Source organism: Aythya ferina (assembly GCF_964211825.1).
Source record: "Aythya ferina genome assembly, chromosome: 6".
Classification (NCBI taxonomy): domain Eukaryota; kingdom Metazoa; phylum Chordata; class Aves; order Anseriformes; family Anatidae; genus Aythya; species Aythya ferina.
The window spans coordinates 26708865-26732117 of NC_140303.1; the positions used below are offsets into that span (position 1 = coordinate 26708865).

Here is a 23253-nt window from a genome sequence, read left to right on the forward strand (position 1 = left end):
CGTAGGAAGGCTAAATCTGCTGTTTGTACTTGTCTCTGCACCGCTGTACCATTACATCTCCATTTCAGGCAACAACATCTTCAATTGCTCAAAACAATGAAACTGTTACCCTGATTTATATGGAAGTACAGAATAAGGCTGGTTGAGATGAGGGTAAAAGTCATAGCTATGGATGACTTGCACATTCAGATTCTGAAAGGAATGGCAAATGAATTAGGGTATTTAGAACTAAACCCTTGTGACACTGTGGTCACTGTGCGTTACTTATATGAGACCAAATTTTGTTCTTTTGCCAACTAGACAGTGTACACTTTAAGCCTGTCAAAGGGGTCACAGAAAGTGAAGATCCTGTTCCATAGTGGAGTCCCACCAGAAACAAGGATCCTTGTTTCTGCACCAGAAACAAGGATCCTTGTTTCTGGTGCAGGACTGGAGCAATTGTAATGTTCCACTGCATTTCTAGGTGTCTCATATCGATTACACTCTTTACCAACTGCACATAATTCACTGTCATGATAGTTATCTGCAGATGACTATCATTATGCTAACCTTGTGTTGTAATTTAAGCACTTTCATGTATAGAGGTAAAGAAATTTCTCCAGTAAGATCTTTTTTTTTCTGTTCATCTTGACAGATTCAAGAAAATGAATATATCAAAATTGAGAATGCTGAAAACAGCAGCAAGCTAACAATATCATCAACGAAGCAGGAACACTGTGGATGTTACACACTAGTTGTAGAGAACAAACTTGGCAGCAGACAAGCACAAGTCAACCTTACAGTTGTTGGTGAGTCCATAATAATAATTTAGATATATACTTATGAGAGACAATAATTTACATTCACTTCATAATATATATGACAATAAGCAAAATTAAATGAAATTATCAGGTAAGTTAAGAAGACTGGGAAAAAAAAAAAAAAAGAGAGAGAGAAAAAAAAAAGAAAAAACAAACAACAATAACAAGAATTCTTTAAAAATTATCTGGACTGTATAGCGGCGTTGTAATAACCACTGCAAGCAACTTCAGTAGGGTTATAATTTGTTATATTTTCCAAAATTACTGACTATAGATAGAGGTGTAAAATAGCCCAGACTTTATAAAAACACAAGAAAAAAAAAAAGGTCATGTCTCCATTTTTGATTAGATACCACTATAGTCCATCTCTTCACATTTAACATTTGTAGCATCGAGATGTTTGCTAGACTGCAAATTTTAAAACTGCTAGTTCAGGAAGGCCTGAGATGACTCCTCTTAGACTGTAAATTTGAAAACATCCTGTTGCTTGGGGGAGGGAGGTTTTATCCTTCTAACTGAAATTCCTACCGTTGTCTACTTGTTTTATAGTGACAGAAAGCATTGGATAGAGACAGTCTGTTATGAATATGGACCTCTTTACATCTGGAACTTTAGACACATGTATTTTAAATACACATCTAAACTATGGAAGAATCACTTAAAGCATAATAAAGTTTCAAAAAGCCTTGTCAGATGACAACTTCAGAGCACCAGGTTTGTTGCAGCAGGCTGTGGATATCTACAGATAGTTTTAGACTGTTAGACAGTTTCAGTATCTTTGCATATATAACTGCTTGAGCATTAGAGAAAACCTATAGCTGTGACATCTAGCTTTGAAAAGGCCAGTGAACTCACCTTGGTATGGATGTACTGCAAATGGTTTCCAGGGAAATCTAAGAAATGCCTATAGGCAAAGAGGGAGATCTGTTTAAAACATTAGTCTGCATCCTTCTGTTCCTAGGCTCTGGTCTCTATGGCCTGTGGAGGGGTCTTGACATGAAGAACCCCTCTACTGCAGGACTGCAGAGCTTGCCCAGACATTTGGACAAAGTCTAGCTCAAAAAAGCAAAGCTTCATTGTAGTGATGCAGTCATAACTGCATTGGCTCTGCTGCCCTTACAGATACACGTATGTGGGCTAGTGAGTAAGTAAAGCAAGTGCATACAATGCCAAAGGCAAAAATTGGACTTTGATGAAATCCATGGCAAAACACCAGTAGCACAAGTTGGACTGGAAATCCATTTCAGTGATCCAATGAATAACATGCAATGTTTATTGACTAGAACCACACTTTCAACTACAATGACCACTACAAAAGAGTGAATGTCGTCAGTTGCATACTGTTGTGTGTATCGTCAATACAAGTCTCCTGATTATTTAAATTCTTTTTTTGTCTAATCTGTGGCACTGGTTGCAGTTAAAGATAACAGTGAATGAATATAAAAATCAAGCAGATGCCAACAATATGCCATAGAATGCAAGAATAGAAGATCATAGATAAATCATATTATTCCTTCCAACGGTAGGTTGTACAAATCAGAAGTGTAGCTAGGTTAAAAATGAAATCCTTGAAAAATTGATCCTCAAATAACTATTCTCTATATTGTTCTAACTACTGCTTTTGTGTCCAAAGTGCCAACACAGCTGTCTAGCAGCTAGAGGTAAGGCAGGAGACAATCTGCTCTTTACATTTCCCCTTTTATCACTCCTTCCTAGGCCACTGCTGCAGTCTGTTAACTGTAACAGGTTATTCAGCGAGATGGATTTTTTTTCTAGCTGAACCAGGCCAACAGTTCCTATGATCTTGTCATTATGTGATCCTTGCCTCATTATTATATGTCACTGTTTCATGTCTATTGGAGTTAATTGGCTTGAAAGTCTTTGAATTCTATAACCTTATAAAGCTACATCTCAGCCTCCTGCTTTGCTTTTCCATAAGTGAGAAATGTGCCAGAGAACAGTGGGATTCCCAGAGATGCTTTCGGGAGAGTTGGGTGAAGAATCCTTACAATGTGCTGGAGTTTGCCATGCATTTTGGCTGATGACAAGCTATCTGTTTCCAACTGAAAAGAATAAATTCCCTCTTGTAAAATTGCCAAGCTCTTCAGTGAAACATCTCGCTGATGTCAGCACTGCCAAAGGCATTACAAAGCCTCCAGATTTCTAGTTTGCTCCATGTGCATTTTAACTATAGATTCTTCTTTGTGGGTCCTCAAAAATGTGGGAAAAGGGGGCAAAAAAAATGTCTTCCTTCTAGGAAGTAGGTTTAAATTTCACTACTGAGATAGAATCCCTCACCCCATCTGCACCTTAAGAGGTTGGAAGATGCTGTCTTTTCTCCAAAGCCTACTCTAGTCAGCATAGGGAAAATGTACTTCTCTAAATATGCAAAACATGATAATTCAGTCTACAAAAGCTCACCCTTAGTCCTAAATTCTCACCTATCCGTTCTCTCTGCTCTGTCCAAAGTACGGGGAAGAAACTTGCTCTCCCTGCCCTGATCCCCCATTCATAACAAGGGTTTGTGGAGAAAGCCCTGGTGCTAGAATTGAGTCAGCTATTTATAAAAAGGCTATAACTCTGAGAGAGCTGCCTCCCTATCAGTTCACCAATGAAAGGCACATCTGTTTGTATGCTGTGTGTGCAAAACATTGCTGACTGACCACAGTCCACAATTAGTCTTGAATGTACTGAGGGAAACTACAAATACAGAACATCTGCTCCCTGGAGGAGTGTGTCTGAGCTGACCTAGAGCTGTTTCAAAGGTCTAAGTAACAGGTTTTTCTGTTCTGAGTTTCAGGAAATCAAATGCATTTGTTAAAATATAAAATTAAATAAATAGGAAAATAAAGAAGTATTTATTTTATTATTACTTTACAACCATGTGGGTTGCAAAGTCTTCATGGTGATGTGCAAGTTTACCACGTGAAAGACTCCAATACACTTTTCCCAAATTAAATTTGGACTGTAACACATGATAGGGAGCAGGTTGCCCAGAAAAGTTGTGCAGTCTCCATTCTTAGAGGCATTCATGTTCAGACTGGATAAACATCTGAACAACCTGGCCTGGCCTTATAACTGACACTGCTCTGAGCAGAACCTTCCTGAGGATATTTAAGACCATCCTGGATCTTCCTTTTCAGTTAGGAAAGTAAAAGTGGGAACAGAAGCACTTGAAAGAATTCCAACTGTATTCTAAGGATTTTTTCCTTTATAATTTTAATGAATATCTATGAGCAAAATGTCCACTAAACTCAGGCTCCAGTGTAATCTGTTTGCAGTCCACACACCAGATGCAGAGATATCTAGTCAAGTTAGCAAAGACCTTTGTTAATTTATTGGCAGGGTGGTGTGATGATGAATACATAGAACTGAGCCACCAGGATGGAGTCTTGAGTTTAACACTGCTTTATTGTGTAGCTTTGTGCCTGTATAAGCATTAATAATGCTGGGAGACCTGCAGTAGAAGAAGACATCCAAGTTAAGCAATCTCTTCTCTTAAAGGATAGACAGTTTCCAAAATACCCATGTTGAGTTCTCTATTGTTAAGATTGGCTCTCTCAAATAAGCAATTTCATTAGCCGTATGATCTCTCTAGGGAGATTTTTTGCAACATGTTTCTGCTCCAAATCCAAATCAGCCTGATGTGGGACTGAGCTAATGATTTATGGCAGATGCTGTGTCAGATTAAAGTGGACTTTTGTTGCCAAAGCTATATTAAATGAACTAGTAGTGAGCTGAGTGTGAAATAGGACTGATTTAGGAAAGGTACATCCCTCGCTCTACAGTGATAGCAAGGAATATTCATTCCTTCCACGCCATTTCCTGGCTGTATATATGCAAATATGTCAAATTGCTGTTTCTGAACATTTTAGATCTGTGACAGGAATACCCCCATCTGCAATCACTTTTGAAAAAGGAATTTGGTCTTCATACTGGCTATGGCTGGGTACTATGACAAAGAGTCAAAAGAATAACAGAGTATTCAACAAGGAGAATGTGGCATTAAAGAAGTGGACTATCCTGCAGCTGTGCTGCAAGCTTCTTTCATGATTTTGGGCAAATTGTTCATGTTTCCATGCCTATAATACAGGGGTACTCTGATGTTCACCAGGGTTTGGTGAATACTTTTTGATATCAGCAAATTTTTTTTTTTTTTAAATACAGAATTAAAAACACATGTACTGCCTACCTGTGGCAGTTTGATTAACTTTATAAATCCTTTAAATTTGTGTTGTTTCTGGTGTAGTTGTAGTATTGCATAAAAAATAATAATAATAAATAATAAAAAAAAAAAAAGATGATGGTCAGTGACCTATAAGACAGATATATATGCAGAAGAATAGGAGCAATATTATCATACCCTGAGAAGCTCAAAGATTGTTATTGTATATTTATTATGCTAAGCAGTTGTGCACATAACGTCTACTTTGTGTCCTCATGTACTGTTGAACAGTGATAATACAAGTATTTAACTATATTTAAGCACGTTGCATGCAGGCATGTAGTATAATATGAATTCATTAAGTAATACCCACTCCTCTGCATGATGTTAAAATTCTGTACTTGGTTTGTGATGGAGAGGTCGCATTCTGGGACAAATGACTTTATCATGCCTTTAGCAGAACCTCTATGAGCAGAGTCTTTCCAAGCAAAAATTAGAAATTTGAGAATTAGCTGGAGAATAAGATCAACACTAACTCCAGTAGTCATTGAATCCAAGGTAGGATTGCTGATTGTTTATATAAAGGACTCGGTCCTGGTTCAGCAAGTGACACAGATGCATGCTACATTAGCATTACTTCTTTGCCCTTATTTTATATTATAAGGAAATGTAGTAGCGTAATCAAAAGTTAACAGTGGCATTGCATTTTTGTGAGTGCCTGAGATGTCTGGCTCGGTGCTAGCTGCTTAGACTGAGTGGATCCAGCGGTGATTAGAAACTGTGTTATCCATCTGGAAAAGAAGAGAACACTTCTACGGACAACACTGCAGCTCAGAAGTGCTAACATGACTGCTTTTGAAACTTATTGAGGAGCACCAGATTATATCTTGCAGTAGCCATGTGATTCCCTGTTTACATCTAGGGTCTGAGAATGCAGTGAATTTCCTAAGAATATGTGGGTGGACTTGGCCTCTAACCTTTAGCCTTTTAAATTCCTTTGGATTGCTGAAGGACTTTTGTTACCAGTTTTCTGGTTAAAGGGCAACTAGACTGACAGTTAAGGAAGAGATGTCTTATCTTACTGTTTTTGTTTCTGTTGTTGCAGTTCAAGAGTGCTGTGACCCGCACTGTCAGTCTCCCCTCCAATGTTTGGTGGCCAAACTCTGCAGCCACATCAAAACTAACTTATCACAGCAAGATAACAATGTATAGAGGAAAAACAGCTTACATTGCCTTATCCATCAGTGCTGGCACACTGATGCAGCTTTATTCCTTGAAGGGCCATCTAGTTTCAATGTCATTTCAGCTAAGAGAAATTACAGTAGAATTCTCTGCCTAGATATTTTTCCTCATAGTTGCCTTCACCTTTCTTCTGGTGAAGAAAAGGAAATATCATGGCAGTATTTCTTACAACAAACTTCCTGTATTTTACCTGCTGTTAAATGCCAGGAATGTCTTACTTTCTAGAGGAATAATTCATTGTGACTCCAGTTCTGCGCATGAACACAGTGTTCCTAGGACCTAAACTGACACCATCAGGGACTTGGAATCAGCTTACAGTCTCACCAGGACAAGTCCTAAAACTTACTCTGCCTTTCAGGGGACAGGTATCAGAGATCTAATTCAACTAGTTATCAAACCAGTTGCCTAACATGTAGCACATGAGTAATCCGAATAGCTTGTTGATTCAGGCACAGGAACAGATGGTTTAGGAAAAGGGCTCCTGAGAATGCATTATATATTTGTTTGTTCCATTAGGCCTGTGGCAGAAGGAGATGTTCTTGTGCTGAGGGCATATGCGTAGGAGTGGTGAGATCTGGTTTCATTCCCAGTTCCATTCTCCTGTGTGTCCTTGGGCAAGGTCATTTTACTCTTTTATGCCTCAGTTACCCCACTGGCAAAGGGGGAAAAAGAGCACAAAGTGGTGCTGTGGGCCTTCGATGTTCATGAGCTATTTTACCCGCAGGTCTCAAAAATGCAGATCTTAAACAACAGTTTTATGTCAGCATTGTGGGGAGGGATCATACTTTGAGGAGGCTAGCATGAGTCTGCTGTGTGTATTAAAAGGGACGGGTGGATTTCAAACTCTGCCAGAGCTGCAGGTGTGGAAGTCCCCTGAGCTGGCTAACCTTGGCCATGTTGTCCTTGGCTCCCGCTGGGGAGGCTGCTTCATTAGCAGAAAAATTCTGTTCATTTCATCTTCACTTGTGTTGTTTTGAGGGAGAGTGCATGCATTATTTTCTACTTTAATTTTATGCTAAACCTATGGTGCAGTAACACCCAGAAGGGCGTTAGTGGGTGTAAAGGGGTGCAAAGGGGTAATAATCTACTTACGGCACTCCTGTCCCTTGGAAAAAAATAAAAATTAAAAAAAAAAAGAATAAAAAAATAAAAAAATAAAAGAGAGAGAGAGAGAAAAAGAAAAAAGAAAAAAAAAAAAAAGCTGCAGGGCATAGTTTTCCGAACACAGCGGAGAGGTCTGCCATGACCCTAAGCCCTGTCAGCAATAATGCAGGGTTCAGTTATGGCCTTTTATGGTTTCGCTTCTCTCCTGCTGATGAATTTCAAATGAAGGCTTTGCCAGTGCTGTCGGCATGGACAGTGTTCAACTGGCTTTTGCAGCATATTAAATACCTTCTCTGGCTAAACAGCCCGTGGGATGGAATTAAATTGTTTCTTTCTGTCTGTTCTTTATCTGGCAGACAAATATCACAATAGCTAATAATAGTGTTAAACAGTAATACGATAACTGGATTTAGAAAGAAATCAAACCAATTTTGAGAACAGATAAAGACAACTATTTCAGAGACGTTGCTTCAGTGCTGTCTCTCTTGCTAAAATAACTTTTTATTTTTCAGGGGTGATGGTTATATAGTTCTGTTTTCAGAGGCTTTCTACTGAAACAGCATTGCTGCTTAAAGCACTGCCAGAGCCTTGCAAGCTCTGAATGTGCAGCAAAGCCTTGGAGCCTTGCTTTGGCTCAGGCTGACTGTCCCATCAAGTAGCAGAAGGATTGCTGTTTCCCTGTGCTCTGAGTTAGATAAGGAGAATGCTGCCTTTTTTGGTCTCCTGGAATGGTGCTTGTGTTCTGCAGACTCTGTAAACTGAGCAGTGCTGAGAGGCCAATAAGGTCTGCATAGCACGGTTTCAGATTTTGTGGGAGTCCTGCATGCATTGGGGTTTGCTACCTACACAGAAGGAGAGAAAGTCCCTTATCAAGAGGAATTTGGGGTTACAGACCACTGAAAAGGGCAAGGACCTCAAGACAAATCTGTTTCATAAATATTGATTAAATATCGTGCGTGCTTATGCTTTACGCTTCTCAGAGTGTACAAATAAAAATTAAATAAAGGTTACTCCAGGGTGTATATCAAAAACTGTTTACCAAAATATCTCTGAGAATTTGTCTGAGGAGGGAGTGCAGCTGAATTCAATTTGAGTAAACAAGAAGTGCATGTTTCCATCCTGGTATGGCCTTAAATGTGGCTTATACATTTCATGCGAGTCCAGCTCATGACTTTACCATCTGCCCTAATGAAAGTATGTCACAAAGAATAAACTGGAACCTGACCTCCCTGGTCTGGGGTAGCAGTAATTTATGTCTCCATTTGTTGGGAAGTACCTTCTTTCCTAATCTGTGCCAAGTTTGCTGGAGCACAAAGGGAGAAAAGCAGTCAAGTCCTCTTTCACATCACCTCCTCTCCTCTTACTCCCCTGTGCTTGGTGAATAGCAGTACATGGAGCAGCTGCTGCTCCTTCCCCTGTGCCATTAGTGTCAGTGGCTTTACACAGTCTCTATGCTGCTGTGCAGAATAGTCCATAGGGCAGGCTGGAGGCCAAGTTAGCTTATTGCCCGTCTCCTTTGCCTGCAGCTGGGCTTTGTGAGCCACCTCATTCCTAAAGAGATTACCTATGGAGCTTTGTGCTCAAGTCCCCCTTAGCATTTAGCTGTCCAACCTGCAACAACGTTTTTAGACTTTGCAGTTTTGCTTATTAGGCAAATAAGGTGATCATGCATCCTAGTAAAAGAGGTATAAGTACTGCCTGCTACCAAAGGGGGTGGAGCTTGTAGGATTCTGGGCAAATTCAGTAGGACTATATGGACACAGACAATTTGACCAGGACAATCTAGAATATCATAAAGCATAGCTAAATATTTATTTTGGTGTTATAGTCATTCTGTAAATTAGTCAAGACTGAAATACCCTGGTTTTGTATAGATAAGATATCTTATGGTAGAGAACATACATGTTTTCTTTTGCTGCATCCAGTAGCGAAGCTGAAGTTAGAGACTGACATTTAAAATGAATTGTTCCCCCTACCATTATAGTCCTATGGAAATGTTCACCAGGAGCAGTGTATCTTGGAATGCACTCACTTCCTTGTAGATCATATTTTGGCTTGTGGCTATGGTTTGGTATGGGACAGCAAGAACAAAATTGTGGTCCAGTGAAGCTATGTAAAATCCTTGCAATATATGCCTAAGTGTGAAGTACATGATTGTAAAAGACTGCATATGATATACAACTGAAACATTGAAGATGGGCAGCTCAAGGATGTGAATGATATGCTAAACACTAAAACAGAAGGACAAAATAGAGAACTGTGCTGTAACTTCCGCACCCCTCCTCAACCCACTGGATATTTTTATTGGAAGCAGTTAATTGTGCTGATAGAGATTTCATATTCCAGAAGGGAATGTAGTTTGGCAAAATGTCCTAGCTTTCAATACAGACAGATGAATAAAGGGTAACCTTTAAAATCCCCATGGAATAAACTATTGAGAAACAAAACAGACACATGGAGAGACCATCTGTAAATTCTCTGAATGTGCAGAGCTGTAAAATACCATCCAGTCTGATATCAAATAATTTCTAAGCGTGGTAAAATGCTATATACACATCTGTCATATTAAGAAAGAGCAAAGATTAAGCTTTCTTTCTTGTTTATGATCTTCCATAGCAGCTACTACCCCAGTATTTATACATTGAGCAGATCTGTAAGCAGCAGCACTTGGTAGGCTTCAAACAAAAATGTGCATATTTCATATTTCTGGCTTGAGCAAGTCCAGCCAGGGTTGCAGATCCACTTATTTTCTACTGAAAAAAAAAAAATATATATATATATATATATTCCCAAGACTTGCAGATATTAGACTAAAGTCATGTAGCATTTTCTTGACAGCTAATCAGCTAATGTACCGTTGGCTGTGAATGTTTTCTCTCTAGTGAGCACATACCTTAAAAGCCTTGCTTTATGCAAGCTATGCTGGTCTAAAGGGTTGCCATTATCCAGGTGAGTCACGGAAAGTTTAGGCAACTGTTAAAGCATGCCCAGAGTTTCATTTGGAAGCAGCAGAGTGCTAAAAGTCAGTGAAGAAGTCACTGTATTCTCATGTCCCGCTGTGCTCTGAAAAGACTGAAGCACGAGTTCTTTTCTCCTTCACATTAAAATTCAGTGTATAGCTCTAGTCAGAAGCTGTCAGATGTATGGATTTCTATAACCTCACCTTCCCTCTGAAATTAGGGTTTTAGTATTAGAGCAAGCTACTTTTTCTTTTTTTAAAATAAACCCATAGTGCCCACATTTAGCTGTGTGCATGGCAGATGTCAGAGAATCTGGACTAGTTTGGCAAATCTGAACAGATGCCTCTGGAGTGTGATAGACTACTGGCTTAGCTTTTTCTTCAAAGTATTTTCCCCTTGCTATCAGCAACTGCTCTTTTCTGTTTGGATATAGGATAAGTCAGCTGTTACTTGTCCAAGTGCTTATATGTGCATCCTGAGATGATGCAGTGATGATTATATAGGAGGAAAGTATGACACAGTTAAATATTCTTCTGAACAGATTTTGAAGAGGACAGAGGCAATATCATTCCCCTGAGGCCTCAATGCATAATAATTTGTAGTGAAAAGAAGTTGGCTGTCATTGCTACTTGACTGAAAACATATAACGCACGTGTGCCATGTAAACGGTTCCCCGGAGCCTGGTGCAGTATTGCACAAGGGTGGTGAAATTGTGAGTGATGTGAGCACTGACCTCTCACTTCTTGCCACCCCAAGGAGTCTGGGGCAGGACTACTGCTCTTCAGGCACCAGGAGCCTGAGATTATATTCTTATCTTTGCTATAATCTTTCTTTTTCTTCTTAGACCTCTCTTTAATCGTTTAATTTATCTGTTATTCAGTCCGTGATACCTAAACTACAAATTTATGCTTGTTAGAAGTCCCTTTTATTTTGCCAGAGAATGAGACCGGTAAAAAGTGACAACTAGGAAGAGCAGTAAGCCATTTCAGAGGTTAAGGACACCTATTTTTTTTAACAAAAGATGTACAGTATAATGATGACTCCTAGTGGAATGGAGTTTTAAGTGTTGCCAAATTGAATGCAGATAAACTCACGCTCTGGCAGCCTATCTCTCTTCTGCCTGGGCATTCTCACATTGAAGGCAGCAACAAACCCTTGGTGCTCATCTCTCTTCCTCTCTCCCAGTCTTTTCCCTCATACTTAAAACTTCTATTCATACAACTCCTAATATGTTTAAGTTGGTGAGGAGGTGGATATCCAATGACAAGTGCAAATGAGTTTTCTCAGAGAAATCATTGGTCATTTTCTGTAGAAAGAGATGGCACAGTTCCAGATGGTGAGCTGTCTTGATCCTACCCCACTTTCCCCCTTTATGAGTAAAACCACGGCAGTCAGAAGAAGAGGTCTCTCTGTCCAAGAACTAAAGTTGGGCTTCTGGCAAACTGTGGCCACTTCTGTCTGCTAAGTAGTTTTCCAAGGGATGATAATTTCATTCTGGAGAGACAACTCATATAGTCTACCACAGTAAGGCTTTGATCGAAGTCCATAGCAGTTTTCACCAACTTTTAGATGTTTTTATTGCTCAGAAAGTTGCCAAACCAGCCAAAACTAAAGCCATTCTGCCTCTCTTAAGGAAAAAGTGATAACATCCGTTATCAGTTTTAACCAGCAAAAGGGAACAGAATTTTATCAGTCAGCGTCTATTGCAACTGCTGTAGTATCTCACACTTGCTATCCCTTTATTTTCATCTTCTCTTATTTTATTCCATCCTGTGCTTTCTCATTCAGCCTTTGACCACTAGTTCACCCAGATCAACATCATCATTATTTTGTAGGTTTTTCTAGATTAATTCTGAGGGGATTATTCCCAGGGAAGACATTTAGTTCACTTTAAAGTCTTTAAAAGCGCTTAACTTCATAATTCTTTTTTTAATCAGTTATTTTTTTAGAAGCCAGCATTCTTCTGTCTTAGAAGAACATTCATTTCAGTAACTAGTCAATGATTAAACTTAATTTTGAAAAAGTGATATAACTTCAATGCTTCTGTATTGTGTCAGACATTTGTATAGTTGGTTGCTCATCTGCACACCAGGTTCTGATGATACTGGCTCATTTTTACTTATTTATTTATTTTTTAACCAAAAAGTGCACCAGGCTTCCAAAATCTGTTCACATAAAACTCAAGATCTGTGTTTCTATGTCAACAAACTGGTTAGGATGGCTGTGATACCCAGGTATAGTTGGATAAGTGGTGCATAGAGGCTATGAAAAGTTAACAGGGGCCTTGAATTATGGAAGCAGATGAAGGGAGCTGGGGGAATAGTATCACAGCTATGGTGACTGTTAGAAGTTAACCCTCCAAGGAAGTTCATCAAGGAGATGTTTGCACTACTGTGGGAGATTTGATTTCAGTACTTGCCAGCATAGTTGTGACTGGTTTTAGTCTCAGTGGTTTCTGTAACAATAGCTGTGAAGGGCATTAGGCTTCAGAACAGCTTAGCAGGATGCCCAAAGACTGAACAGCCCGTGCTGAGTCCCATGTGGGATTGGCATCTGTGTTTGCTAATTCAGGTATGTCTGCAGCTGTTTTCTTACTCCACTACAAACCTGTGAAGCAGAGCAATAGCATGGAAGGAAAATGGTTGTTAGCTAAGGCCAGTAATACCTTAACAGAAGTCCTACCTCTTACGCTCCCAATTTCATCTAGTGTGCTTTGCATCTGTTTTTTGCAGATAAACCAGACCCACCTGCTGGAACACCTTGTGCATCAGACATCCGGAGTTCCTCCCTCACTCTTTCATGGTATGGCTCCTCTTATGATGGTGGAAGTGCAGTGCAGTCCTACACCGTGGAGATCTGGAACTCAGTGGATAACAAATGGACAGACCTCACTACCTGCCGCAGCACATCGTTCAATGTGCAGGACCTGCAGGCTGACCGGGAGTACAAATTCCGCGTGCGAGCTGCTAATGTGTATGGCATCAGTGAGCCCAGTCAAGAGTCCGAGCTGGTCAAAGTTGGAGAGAAACAAGAAGGTTAGTTTTTAAGAGAAACGTCAAGGTTTAATTAAATCATATCATAGCAGTTTCCCAGTAGGGTCAGGCAGCTTTACCACACTCCTTCGCATGTGCTTCTGTGCAATGAATGTTCAAGCTGGCTGTAAGCACACTTAAGTCCCTTTGTAGCTTCATGTGGGTGTCTGTGCTTATGTTTTGCATGCATCAGTTGTGGAAACATGGCTTCAGGAATCCCTAAAACCCACCTTGTGAAAGCAACCTGTAGCTTGACTTCTGGCTTGCTCTGTGCATGCTGACTGGCTGTCATTCAGCACACAGGTAAAGGGAGATAAAACATTTAACACATAAGTTACCCATTCAGACCTTGCCCAACTGGGAAATTATGTTTGGTGGCTTACCTGAAACATACTGGGGAATTCATTACAGGTTATACTGGACACACTATGGAAAAACAAGCCAAAAAACACTATCCCAAATTTACTTTTGGAAAAAGCAAACGAGCTTGCTGCCAGCCAAGCACTGAATACACAGCAGAAACTTAATTAGCCTCTCAGACCTAGATATGATTTCTGTGCTTCAAATCCCAGTACGGTAAACAACCTCAGTCCTGTTGCCCCTAATACACTTGATCTTATGAATTTGTGACTTGTATCCTGCTTAGCATGTTGGGTTTACAGCATTGTATGGATGCTAGAAATATTTTTTTAGAGTTTTTGATTCCAGTTGCAATGCACGTAAAATACTTCTCAGTATGTTTTTCCTCCTGTTGTCTACTTAACATCTTCTCAAATAGGCTAATGGGGAGAGTTGGAACATTTTAGAAATTATTGTAAATTGTTACAAATGTTTTAAACACACACACACAAAATCAGCATTATTTTTTTTTTTTAATGTATTTTGAATGCAGATTTTTGTGCACATCCACATCTACCTACTGTGCAAGGACCGCTTTGATATTCCTACCACACTGAAAATCCCAGAACCAAATTTTCAGCACCAAAATTATGTATTTTGCTATGTTTCCTGTCTTTGGAGAGTGGACTGTGTGTTGTGTCTCTCCCTCCTTATCTTTATATGCAAAGCTTTAGAGTTTTAAATGTTTCACATAATCCTTGTGATGTTATCTTTCATTGCCATAGCAAGACAAAATGCTAGCAAAGTGGCGCAGCATCACAAAGCTGTGTAAGCTTCTCAACAGTCATTTCCCAGCAAAAGGGAATCATACTCCAAGTGTTTTAAATATTTAGAAACTGTAAATCAAAATGCAACTTGTCTTCAAAGGGGGAAAAATAACGTTAAGAGTAGCAATAAAATTTAAAGAAAGCTAGACGGTATTGGCTTTTCGTAATAGAATTCCCTGTGTTTGAATGCCCTCTTTCTTTAGTTGCAGGATAAACACCTTCTAGAGCTGAGGACCTGACCTGTTCCTAGACTTGCTTGTCCTAGGGCAAGCGCTACTTGTACTGGACTAAAGCAAACAAGCTATTTTTCTTTTTAAGTCTGGCAGTTTTCTTACATAGATTTAACACAAAGAGTCTATAGAACAAATCAATCATTGTGATACACATTTTGACAATCAAAAAGTTTCTTTGGGTGAAAAGAAAATGCATTTTGTGTGCAGGAGAGTGGGTTGTCTTTGTGCTCTAAGTTCCAGGACTTCTAGCTTTCTGTTCTTAATACTGCAGCTAGCGTGAAGAAAGGGCAAGTCATATAAAGTGTGATTTTTCAAGTGTGTGAGTGTAGCTGGTGCCTTAATTGAAGACAGTGGAAAATGCATGTGTTCAGCACTTCTGAAAGTCAGGACATTAAACTGTCATCTATGTAAACACTTAGCTGAGTAGTGGGGGATTTTCCATTACTGCCAGGAAGAGTGATTACTGATTTTCATACTGAGGTGGCCGTTACATATCAGCAATCTCAATCTCAATAAAATTCTAGCAGAGAAAGGCAAGGGTAACTTTTCAACGTGAATTTCAAGAAAACAGCTACTAAAACAAGGTAGTAAATCACAACAGATTCAAGAAGACTGCCATGTTTGAGGAAATCTTTTTACCATTAATGCACTTCTGAGAAAGGTTTTAGCACAGCTATGCAGAGCTTACAGGGCTGAGATATATTCTATTTATTTAATTTAATTTAATTTAAGGTGTCCAGTTATGAATCAAAATGTTTCGAGTTCATGTCTTCAGTATAGTGTCGCTGCAGAACAGGGAACTGACTTCTTTGTCTGTCTAATCGCCGTTTGGCAGACCTTAACTACTGGCAGCGTAGCTGGGATCAGCTCCCTTAGGCAGCCCTTAAAAGGGGAGGAAAATGTGATGTGCTCCCTGCAAGTGTGGTTTCTAGCTGAGGAAGATCTGAGGACAGCTACGCCTGCATGGGGAGGGCTCGCTTCCCTCCCTGCTCTTCTGGTAAATGACAGCAAACCAGCGAGTCTGTTCTGGGACATACAAGGGTTGCAAATCCTGCAGAAAGAGAGGAGGACTTTAGTAACAGATTATATTTACTTGATTGGCTTTGCTACCAGAATGCATATGCAGGGTTATGTCTTGAATATGAAAAGGTGATGCCTGCATCAGATCAGTTCTCTGCGCTCCCTTCACTCTTCTTTCTATTGTTTTATTGTCCACTACTGCACTTAACTCTATACTCTAAGGCAAATAATGGTGTCCAGAGTAATGTGTCAATGTTTGATAACATGAATTGGTTGACACAGTGGGGATAAATCATTCGATTAGGCTTGCACTCCATGATGACAAAGTACAGCTTTGGCAGCTACAGGGAAAATTGTACAGGTCCCCGTGAAACTGCCTTTGCAGTTGCTCAAATTACTGGTCATAGCCAGAGGTCTTAGGAGCAAGTCCAAACAGTGTAAGTAATATATAGTGACATTCCAGCTACCACCCCTTTGCCTCATACCTGCAGGCAACGTAGGGAATAACACACAAACTGGTGCTACAAACAGTTCATTCACGTGAGAATAAACAATTAAAATCAGAACACTCAGGCCAGCTTCCACTCTGTCTTGTGTCATGGGGCTTGCTTACACCTCTGCATGCCTTTGAATATTCCTGCAGAACTGAGTCTCCGTTTGGACATCCTTGCTTTCAAAGTTCAGCCATGCTCAGAAAGGTGTACACTCTCCAAATTTTCTAGTCATCTTGACTCTGAAAAATGTGTCTCTGTGCTTTGCAGGAAATCTTTTCATCTCTAAGCATGCTTTACTTTTAGGTTTGCAATAGCAAGAATGCATCAAAAAGTCAGAAAAGGATTTGTCATTGAACCAGAAGTGAAGCTATTGATTTTAATATTTTTAATTTATTTTCTATTCCATTAAGGTATTCCTAAAACAATTTATTAGATGATTTTGAATTGATTCAGTATGCTCATGTTTCTATTAGGGAGGTAAAATAGACAAGCACTGCAAAACACGTGAACTAGATTTATCAAGAAATGGTGACTGGAGTTTGACTATGTAGTTATTAGACATGAAAAAGTGGTGAAGAGATTTTAATTGTGGAGTTAATACACAAAATCTCTGACTGGTTTTGCTGCTTAGCCATAAGGGTCTACCAGTTACCCATGTTACTGTGAATAATTTGACTGCTTTATGGGAGTTCAATATCCTATTTAATGCATTATTCATGTCTTTATTTTCTTTACAGAAGAACTTAAAGAGGAGGAAGCGGAGCTATCTGATGATGGTAAGAATTTCATATTTTAATCAGGAAAAACTAAAAGCTGTGTTTTTATTTCATGTTCTATGGAGGTTTTAATCACGCTCCTCGCTCCTTATTTGTAGAAGGGAAAGAAACAGAGATTGAATATCGGACAGTTACTATCAACACTGAACAAAAAGTTTCAGATGTCTATAATATTGAAGAAAGACTGGGATCGTAAGTACTATATTGTGCTTTTAAAGACACGTTGCTTTCCAAGCTACTAGGAAATTACAAGACTAGAAAAAAAAATAATAAAGAAAGAAAAAAAAAAAAAAAAAAAAAGAGGAACACACTGCGCACTTGCATTTCCATTATATCCATTAGTGGTTACAAGATTATCCTGCCCACAGGCTAAAATCTCTGTTGACAGTGGTTATAATCCCAAGAGCATTAATAGTATTGCTCAGAGAAGGTCAGCGATTAGCCTGGCTGTTTCTCACTGCTCAAACTCGTGGTTGTGTGAATTGCATGCCATGATAATCTTTGAGCAATTTCTGCTGCTGGTGGTGCTGAAGGGCAGAGGATCACGTACCGTTCTCTTAACAGAGCTGGCATTTATCCTTCTGCTGGATAAGTGTGTCATAGAGGTGCAATTGTACATATACAGTGAAGTGAATTGAAAGTATTGAAGACTATCATTCAGGTTCTAATTTCATCTACATCTAAATCTGACATTTCACCTCAAACTTGAGAGATGTTTCCTACCTTCTGCTTCTGCATAGGTGTATGGCCTATGGAAAACTGTATGCAATCAAACTTGAGTCGTATGAATTAAAGACTGCTAGGTGTTCTTTTTTTGAACCCTCTTGTATAAAAGATGTTAATTGTAAAATTGGGGTCATCAGTAATAAATATGGTAGTCATCAAAATTGCTTGCAGATTACTCTTCACAAAATCGGTGCAGAAGAGTACTCGATATGATGATTTTTTAATTTCAGATAGGTGTGGTTGCACTGGCATATTTAGTAAAATTTTGCTAGTCTTTGTGGACCATGCATTGTAAAAACATTTTATGGAAATAGATGTATGTTTTCAGGGGCAAATTTGGACAAGTCTTTAGGCTTGTTGAAAAGAAGAATGGAAAAGTGTGGGCAGGAAAATTTTTCAAAGCATATTCTGCAAAGGAAAAAGAAAACATAAGGGATGAAATCAGCATCATGAACTGTCTACATCATCCAAAACTCGTCCAATGTGTAGATGCCTTTGAAGAAAAAGCCAACATCGTTATGGTCTTGGAAATGTAAGTATAAAACAAATCACGCTAACAAACCTAATAAAGTTGGAAATAATTGTGCATACAAAAGTAGCAATTTACCTAGATATGGGTGACTGACAGACGCTTCAGAGTCTGCAGGGTTTCACACCTTGTAAGTTTTTCCAGTCATTCATCCAAGCTGTTTAAACTGTGCAAGTAAATCTGTGATGTCTTTCTTTAAAATCAGTGTCAATGTGTTGCAGACTTCATTATTTCATTTGTTTTTTAATCTAGTAAGTGTGGTGCTTTTCTGCAGCTCACTCTTCTATTGCCAACTTGAGAGGGGAGAAAAAAAGTTTGTTGTAATTTGGCTTGGTTTTAGAACTAAAAATGTGCTTAAGGAGGACAAAAAGCATTTTTCTTTAAGAAGTTCTAAACAGATATTGAATAAGCTTGTGTCAAATTTCACCTAAACACTAACCAGTTATCTCCTGCAAAGAACTGAGTATGGATGAAGAACAGACTGTAGAGAAGAAAGATATACTTGCAAATGCAAACCTTAAAGCTATATTACAACAAAATAGTTGAATTTCTATGAAAAAAGCACCCAGGAAAATTTATAGTATCCAAGAGGTATTGGGAACACTTTGTTCACATCAAGGGCAATATCCAGTTTTTATATTTTTAAGAGTCCTTAAAAAGGGATTAGTCTGATGAGTTTTTCCTGCAACAACACAAACACTCTGATTGTAAAACACTTATTTTTAGCAATGGAAATCCATCTAAGAAATATTCACAGGTCAGCACAGTGAATGCTCCAGATCTAGACCAGGAGATGCAGAAAGATGGTTTACATTGTAATTTACATTTGTATTTTTGTTTTCCAAATTTGTATTTCAAAATTGTAAATTTTTTTTTCCATATTCATTTTTTTTGTTTGTTTGTTTGTTTTTGTTTGTTTGTTTGTTTGTTTTTAAATAATCTAGTTAAACATGACTTGATCTGCCCTTAGTATCAAGCCAGATTCTGTGTCAAGGTCCAGGTGTCGCAGTTGTAGAAGGGGATTTCTCATCTCCCTAAAAGTCATTACACTCTTTATCACAAGATTTACAATTGAGTAAAGCTGGATTTGAAGACAGCCTAGGTTGCTTTCATGTACTTGCTGAGTAAGATAGCAATACCTATCTTCACCTCACAAAAACTGCTTTGGGCTATTAACTCCACACTACTGTGAGAAGGAGAAGAAAATTGCCTTAAGCAGTGCTATAAAGCATCTCACGGGGCTGGAACTTAGGCATTGAAGATAGATTATTATTTTTTCCAGAAAAAGAGAAAGTTGAGAGTATGTTCATACACTAAAATTCATTATAAGAAAAGTATCTGCACATTGAGGAGTGGAAAGTAGTGGTCAGACTTCAGAAACACTAAGAATGAGCGTGCATGACCAACGTGATGTTTGCATCATGCATAATGCACCTGCTTAGTGTGAATCCCATACTTGTGGCAGTAGCAGCTGGAAAGAAAAGGAAATCCTGATCTGTGCTGATGTGGTTTCCCAAAAAGTTACATCAGCCACTGTGCTGCTGCCACATCTAGACAGCTGCACTTTCATGCACTGTCTGCTACAAGGAGAAGCTGTTTTTTTCTGGCTGGAACTGCTGAGCGAGAAATAGGTTGTTAAGAGCCAAAGATACTTTATCTATTATCTTGCTTTCTTGGCATTTGCCTAGATTATGTGAAAGCTGCTATTGCACTGGCATATTTCAGAGACTGAAATGCTGTTATACAACCTTGGTACTTACATGCAAGACGGTGCTTTTATTTTTAGATTCAGAAGTTGAACGAGCTGATGATGGTAAGGGAAGGGAGCCCTACTTAGCTTGGAATTGAAAGCTGGCAGACCTAATGGAAAACAAGGAAATGTATAAAGAGTTTTGAATATCATAGGGCTTTACACTCCATTAGTTCCCCTCTGCAAACAAAGGGTGTTTATTAAAAATATATATACACAAAAATACAAACAAACTTAAAGTAGTTTTGTTAACCAGTCTAATTAGGATGTGATTTTGGTGGCTACACTGGGTTTTGAAACCCCACATGGAAATTTCCATAGCTTTAAGAGCCATAGGAGGAGGAGCAGGCAGGCAATAGCTATCAGTCCCTGCTCTGGAGCAGGTCTGGGCAGTGAGATGCTTCTGTGACACCTTCATGTCAGATGGTTTGGTGGCCTCTGCGCTGTCACTGTCCCCAGGTGACAGTCACAGCATGGCAACTGCACCAGTATTGTTTAGAAAGGCTCCAATGGATCATTTCTGTTTTAACTATTAAGCTAATATTTCTCTGCATGTCAGGGAAGTTGTGGCAAGTACTTTCAAAAATTCTTCGTATCGAAGCTATTCTTTTTATTCCTACCAGAGTCTATAAATAAGCAGATTTCAAATAAATCAAGCTCATCTGCCATTAGTCCTCTGCTAAACTAGATGTTAGCAATGACTGGAATTTAGCAGCTACTCAGAGTGGAGCTTTTGACAACGAGCACCTTTGGATTTTTCTTCCTGATATTAATCCTGAATTTTTCATTTTAATTTTATTTCTATGTCTTTCTTACAAGCTTTTAAACTTTGCCCAGCAATTCCTCTCTCGTTTTACAATTTGTCATGCCACTATTTTGCATTGTTTGATTTTATATGTAATAAATTTAATTGTTGGTTGTTTTTTTTTTTTTTCTGGTCATTCATTTTAAATTAAATGCAATAGTGATTCAATCATTTGATGTGCTCTTCCCTAAAAACCTTCTTATCTACTACCATTTGTTAGAAGTCGGGGCAAATCTCAGGCATTTCCTTTGCAGATATAATACAGGATCTGTTTCAAAATAAGTATCTCAGTGGAAAAGGAGCTTAAAAAACAGTAGCACGTTGTGAACAGTATTCAGCATTGGCAGCTAAGTGCTTTAAAGTACATTTTTACATATTTCAGATAAAGTCAGTTTCATAGTCAGTTTATTTTGACACAGATAGGAAAATTATTGTGTTGAAAATTAAGATTATTAAAGCAAAATTGCAGCAGTCAACTCTGCATGTCTCCATTTATTTGGTATGATTTAAGTTGACACAAGTCTCTAAGGTCTTGGTTTTGTTTCAAAGGAAGATTTATCAAAATGCAGGGAGTATTTGCTTGGGCATCCCCAAGGTAGCGTTTTCTCACTGTTCTTCCATGACCAAAATATTTAAATCAAATACCTTAAGTGTGTACTCTCTGACTCTATAGAGAAGAATATTTCCCTCACATTAACCTGATTAGACGTTAGATTCTGAGACAGCTGTGACTGTGTGAGGAAAGCCTGCAGAAGCAGGTCCTCCTGTGTGTATGCAGGACCAAATCTGCATTGGTTCAGTTCAGCTTTCTAGCCTGTGAAAAATTAACCTGGATTTCACTCAGGATATAAATGGAAAAAATTGCATTCTATAAATGCAATTGCTGTTTAATGATGTTTCCAGAGTGTCTGGTGGTCCTAAGGTAAAAACAGCATGCAGATGCATTAACAGTAAATCATTTCAAAATTGTATGCTAAAAAGTGGTGCTTGGGGCAATCGTACAATTTCTGGAAAACTTTCTCTTTAAGGATCTAAAAAATATATCAGTTTTCTGTTAAAAATACATCCATGTTAACAATCAAAAAGGAATCCATACTTTTTAGTATCAGGATGATTATCATTTGGAATTGCAGAGTGCTCTGGTTATAAATATTTTTCATATAGATGTTTTCATAAACGCATCCATACAAGTTAATGTCTTACTGCAGTAACAAAATACTTGATCCCAGACTCATCAGAGCTGTTTTTTCAATATCTATCCCCATATTATTGGTGTTATGTTACAAATGTGCTCTAATCCAATGCAGCTTCTGAATGTGTCAAGTGTGTGCTGTTCTATTTCTGTGTTAACAGGAAACTGCAGTAGCATCTGTGATTATATATTTTCTGAAAATATATAATGCTAAAGCAACAGATGTGTCCAGAACTCCAGATGTTTCAATTTCAGTATAGGATATGAGGGGTATAATCATGTATCTGACAACTTGCAAACATTGCAAGGCCGTTTTTTACTTGCGTGTTTTCTTACTGTAACTAAAATTATATTTGGCAATAAGCATGAATGCTGCAAAATGTTAAGCCATATAAAGACCATGAAACGTTTCAATTAGAGCAGATTTCTAATAGCAGATCTGCTCTGCACACCCCTTGCTCCTTTCTGTATCGGTCATTCATCTGCTGCATGCAAAAACATAGTTCCCATCTTTGGACATGAACAGATGAAACAGTTGGTGATTACTCAGAATTAAAATAAATAAATAAATAAAATAAAATACAGCAACAAAGAAAAAAATGCATTTTGTTGTATTAAATCTATGTGAACTGTCCCATTTTAGTTCCACGAAGAGTCCAGGAGATTCTACCCTTGAAAGACCACTTATTTAATATCTTAAATGAGCATAAAAATGGAATTGACCTACAAAGAGTGTGGTGATGGTTCATCTAAAAATACCAGCACTGAAAGAGTTGTGGATTATATTGTCCTGCCATAGCTAAGGGGGAAATTCCCGCTGAGCTCACTTGGATCAGAAATTTATCCTTTGAGCTTTACATTCCAATTAAGCATATCATTCAAATTCTTCCTTCTGCAGACATTCTTTGTCACCCTCAGCCTCCCTTCTTCCCAAATGCCTTTTTGCTAATCTACTGTAAATTTTGTCCTTTTCTATGACCCATCCCATACTTTGGGATCATACTCTTGATCCATACTTTTTTCCCCTCCTATCCTGTGTTGTAGTTTTCTTAATTTCTAAATTATGTTACCTGCACTTGTGCAGTAATGGAGCATAGAAGGGAAGAAAGCAGTGAGAAACATCAGTTTGGAGTCTGGAGTGGTGGCATGGACACGTCAGAGGTCTGACAACCATATTGTATGCAATTGGCAGCCAGGTGCAGGTGGTTGAACGATAAAGGATAATGCCATTAAGAAATGTAGATTGTATCCTGGAGTGA

The 23253-nt window shown here is 38.6% G+C and overlaps 1 protein-coding gene across 4 annotated transcripts in view; it reads left to right on the plus strand.

Annotated features, from left to right (window-relative positions):
- The window catches only part of MYLK (myosin light chain kinase), a 201793-nt gene that overhangs the window by 157587 nt on the left and 20953 nt on the right, over positions 1–23253 (plus strand). For all 4 annotated transcript variants that reach the window (XM_084524653.1, XM_084524650.1, XM_084524652.1 and 1 more), the window contains 5 exons: positions 635–788; positions 13004–13306; positions 16954–16992; positions 17091–17184; positions 18047–18250. In XM_084524653.1, coding sequence (XP_084380779.1) covers positions 635–788; positions 13004–13306; positions 16954–16992; positions 17091–17184; positions 18047–18250 — 794 coding nt within the window. The remainder of the gene's footprint in view (positions 1–634; positions 789–13003; positions 13307–16953; positions 16993–17090; positions 17185–18046; positions 18251–23253) is intronic.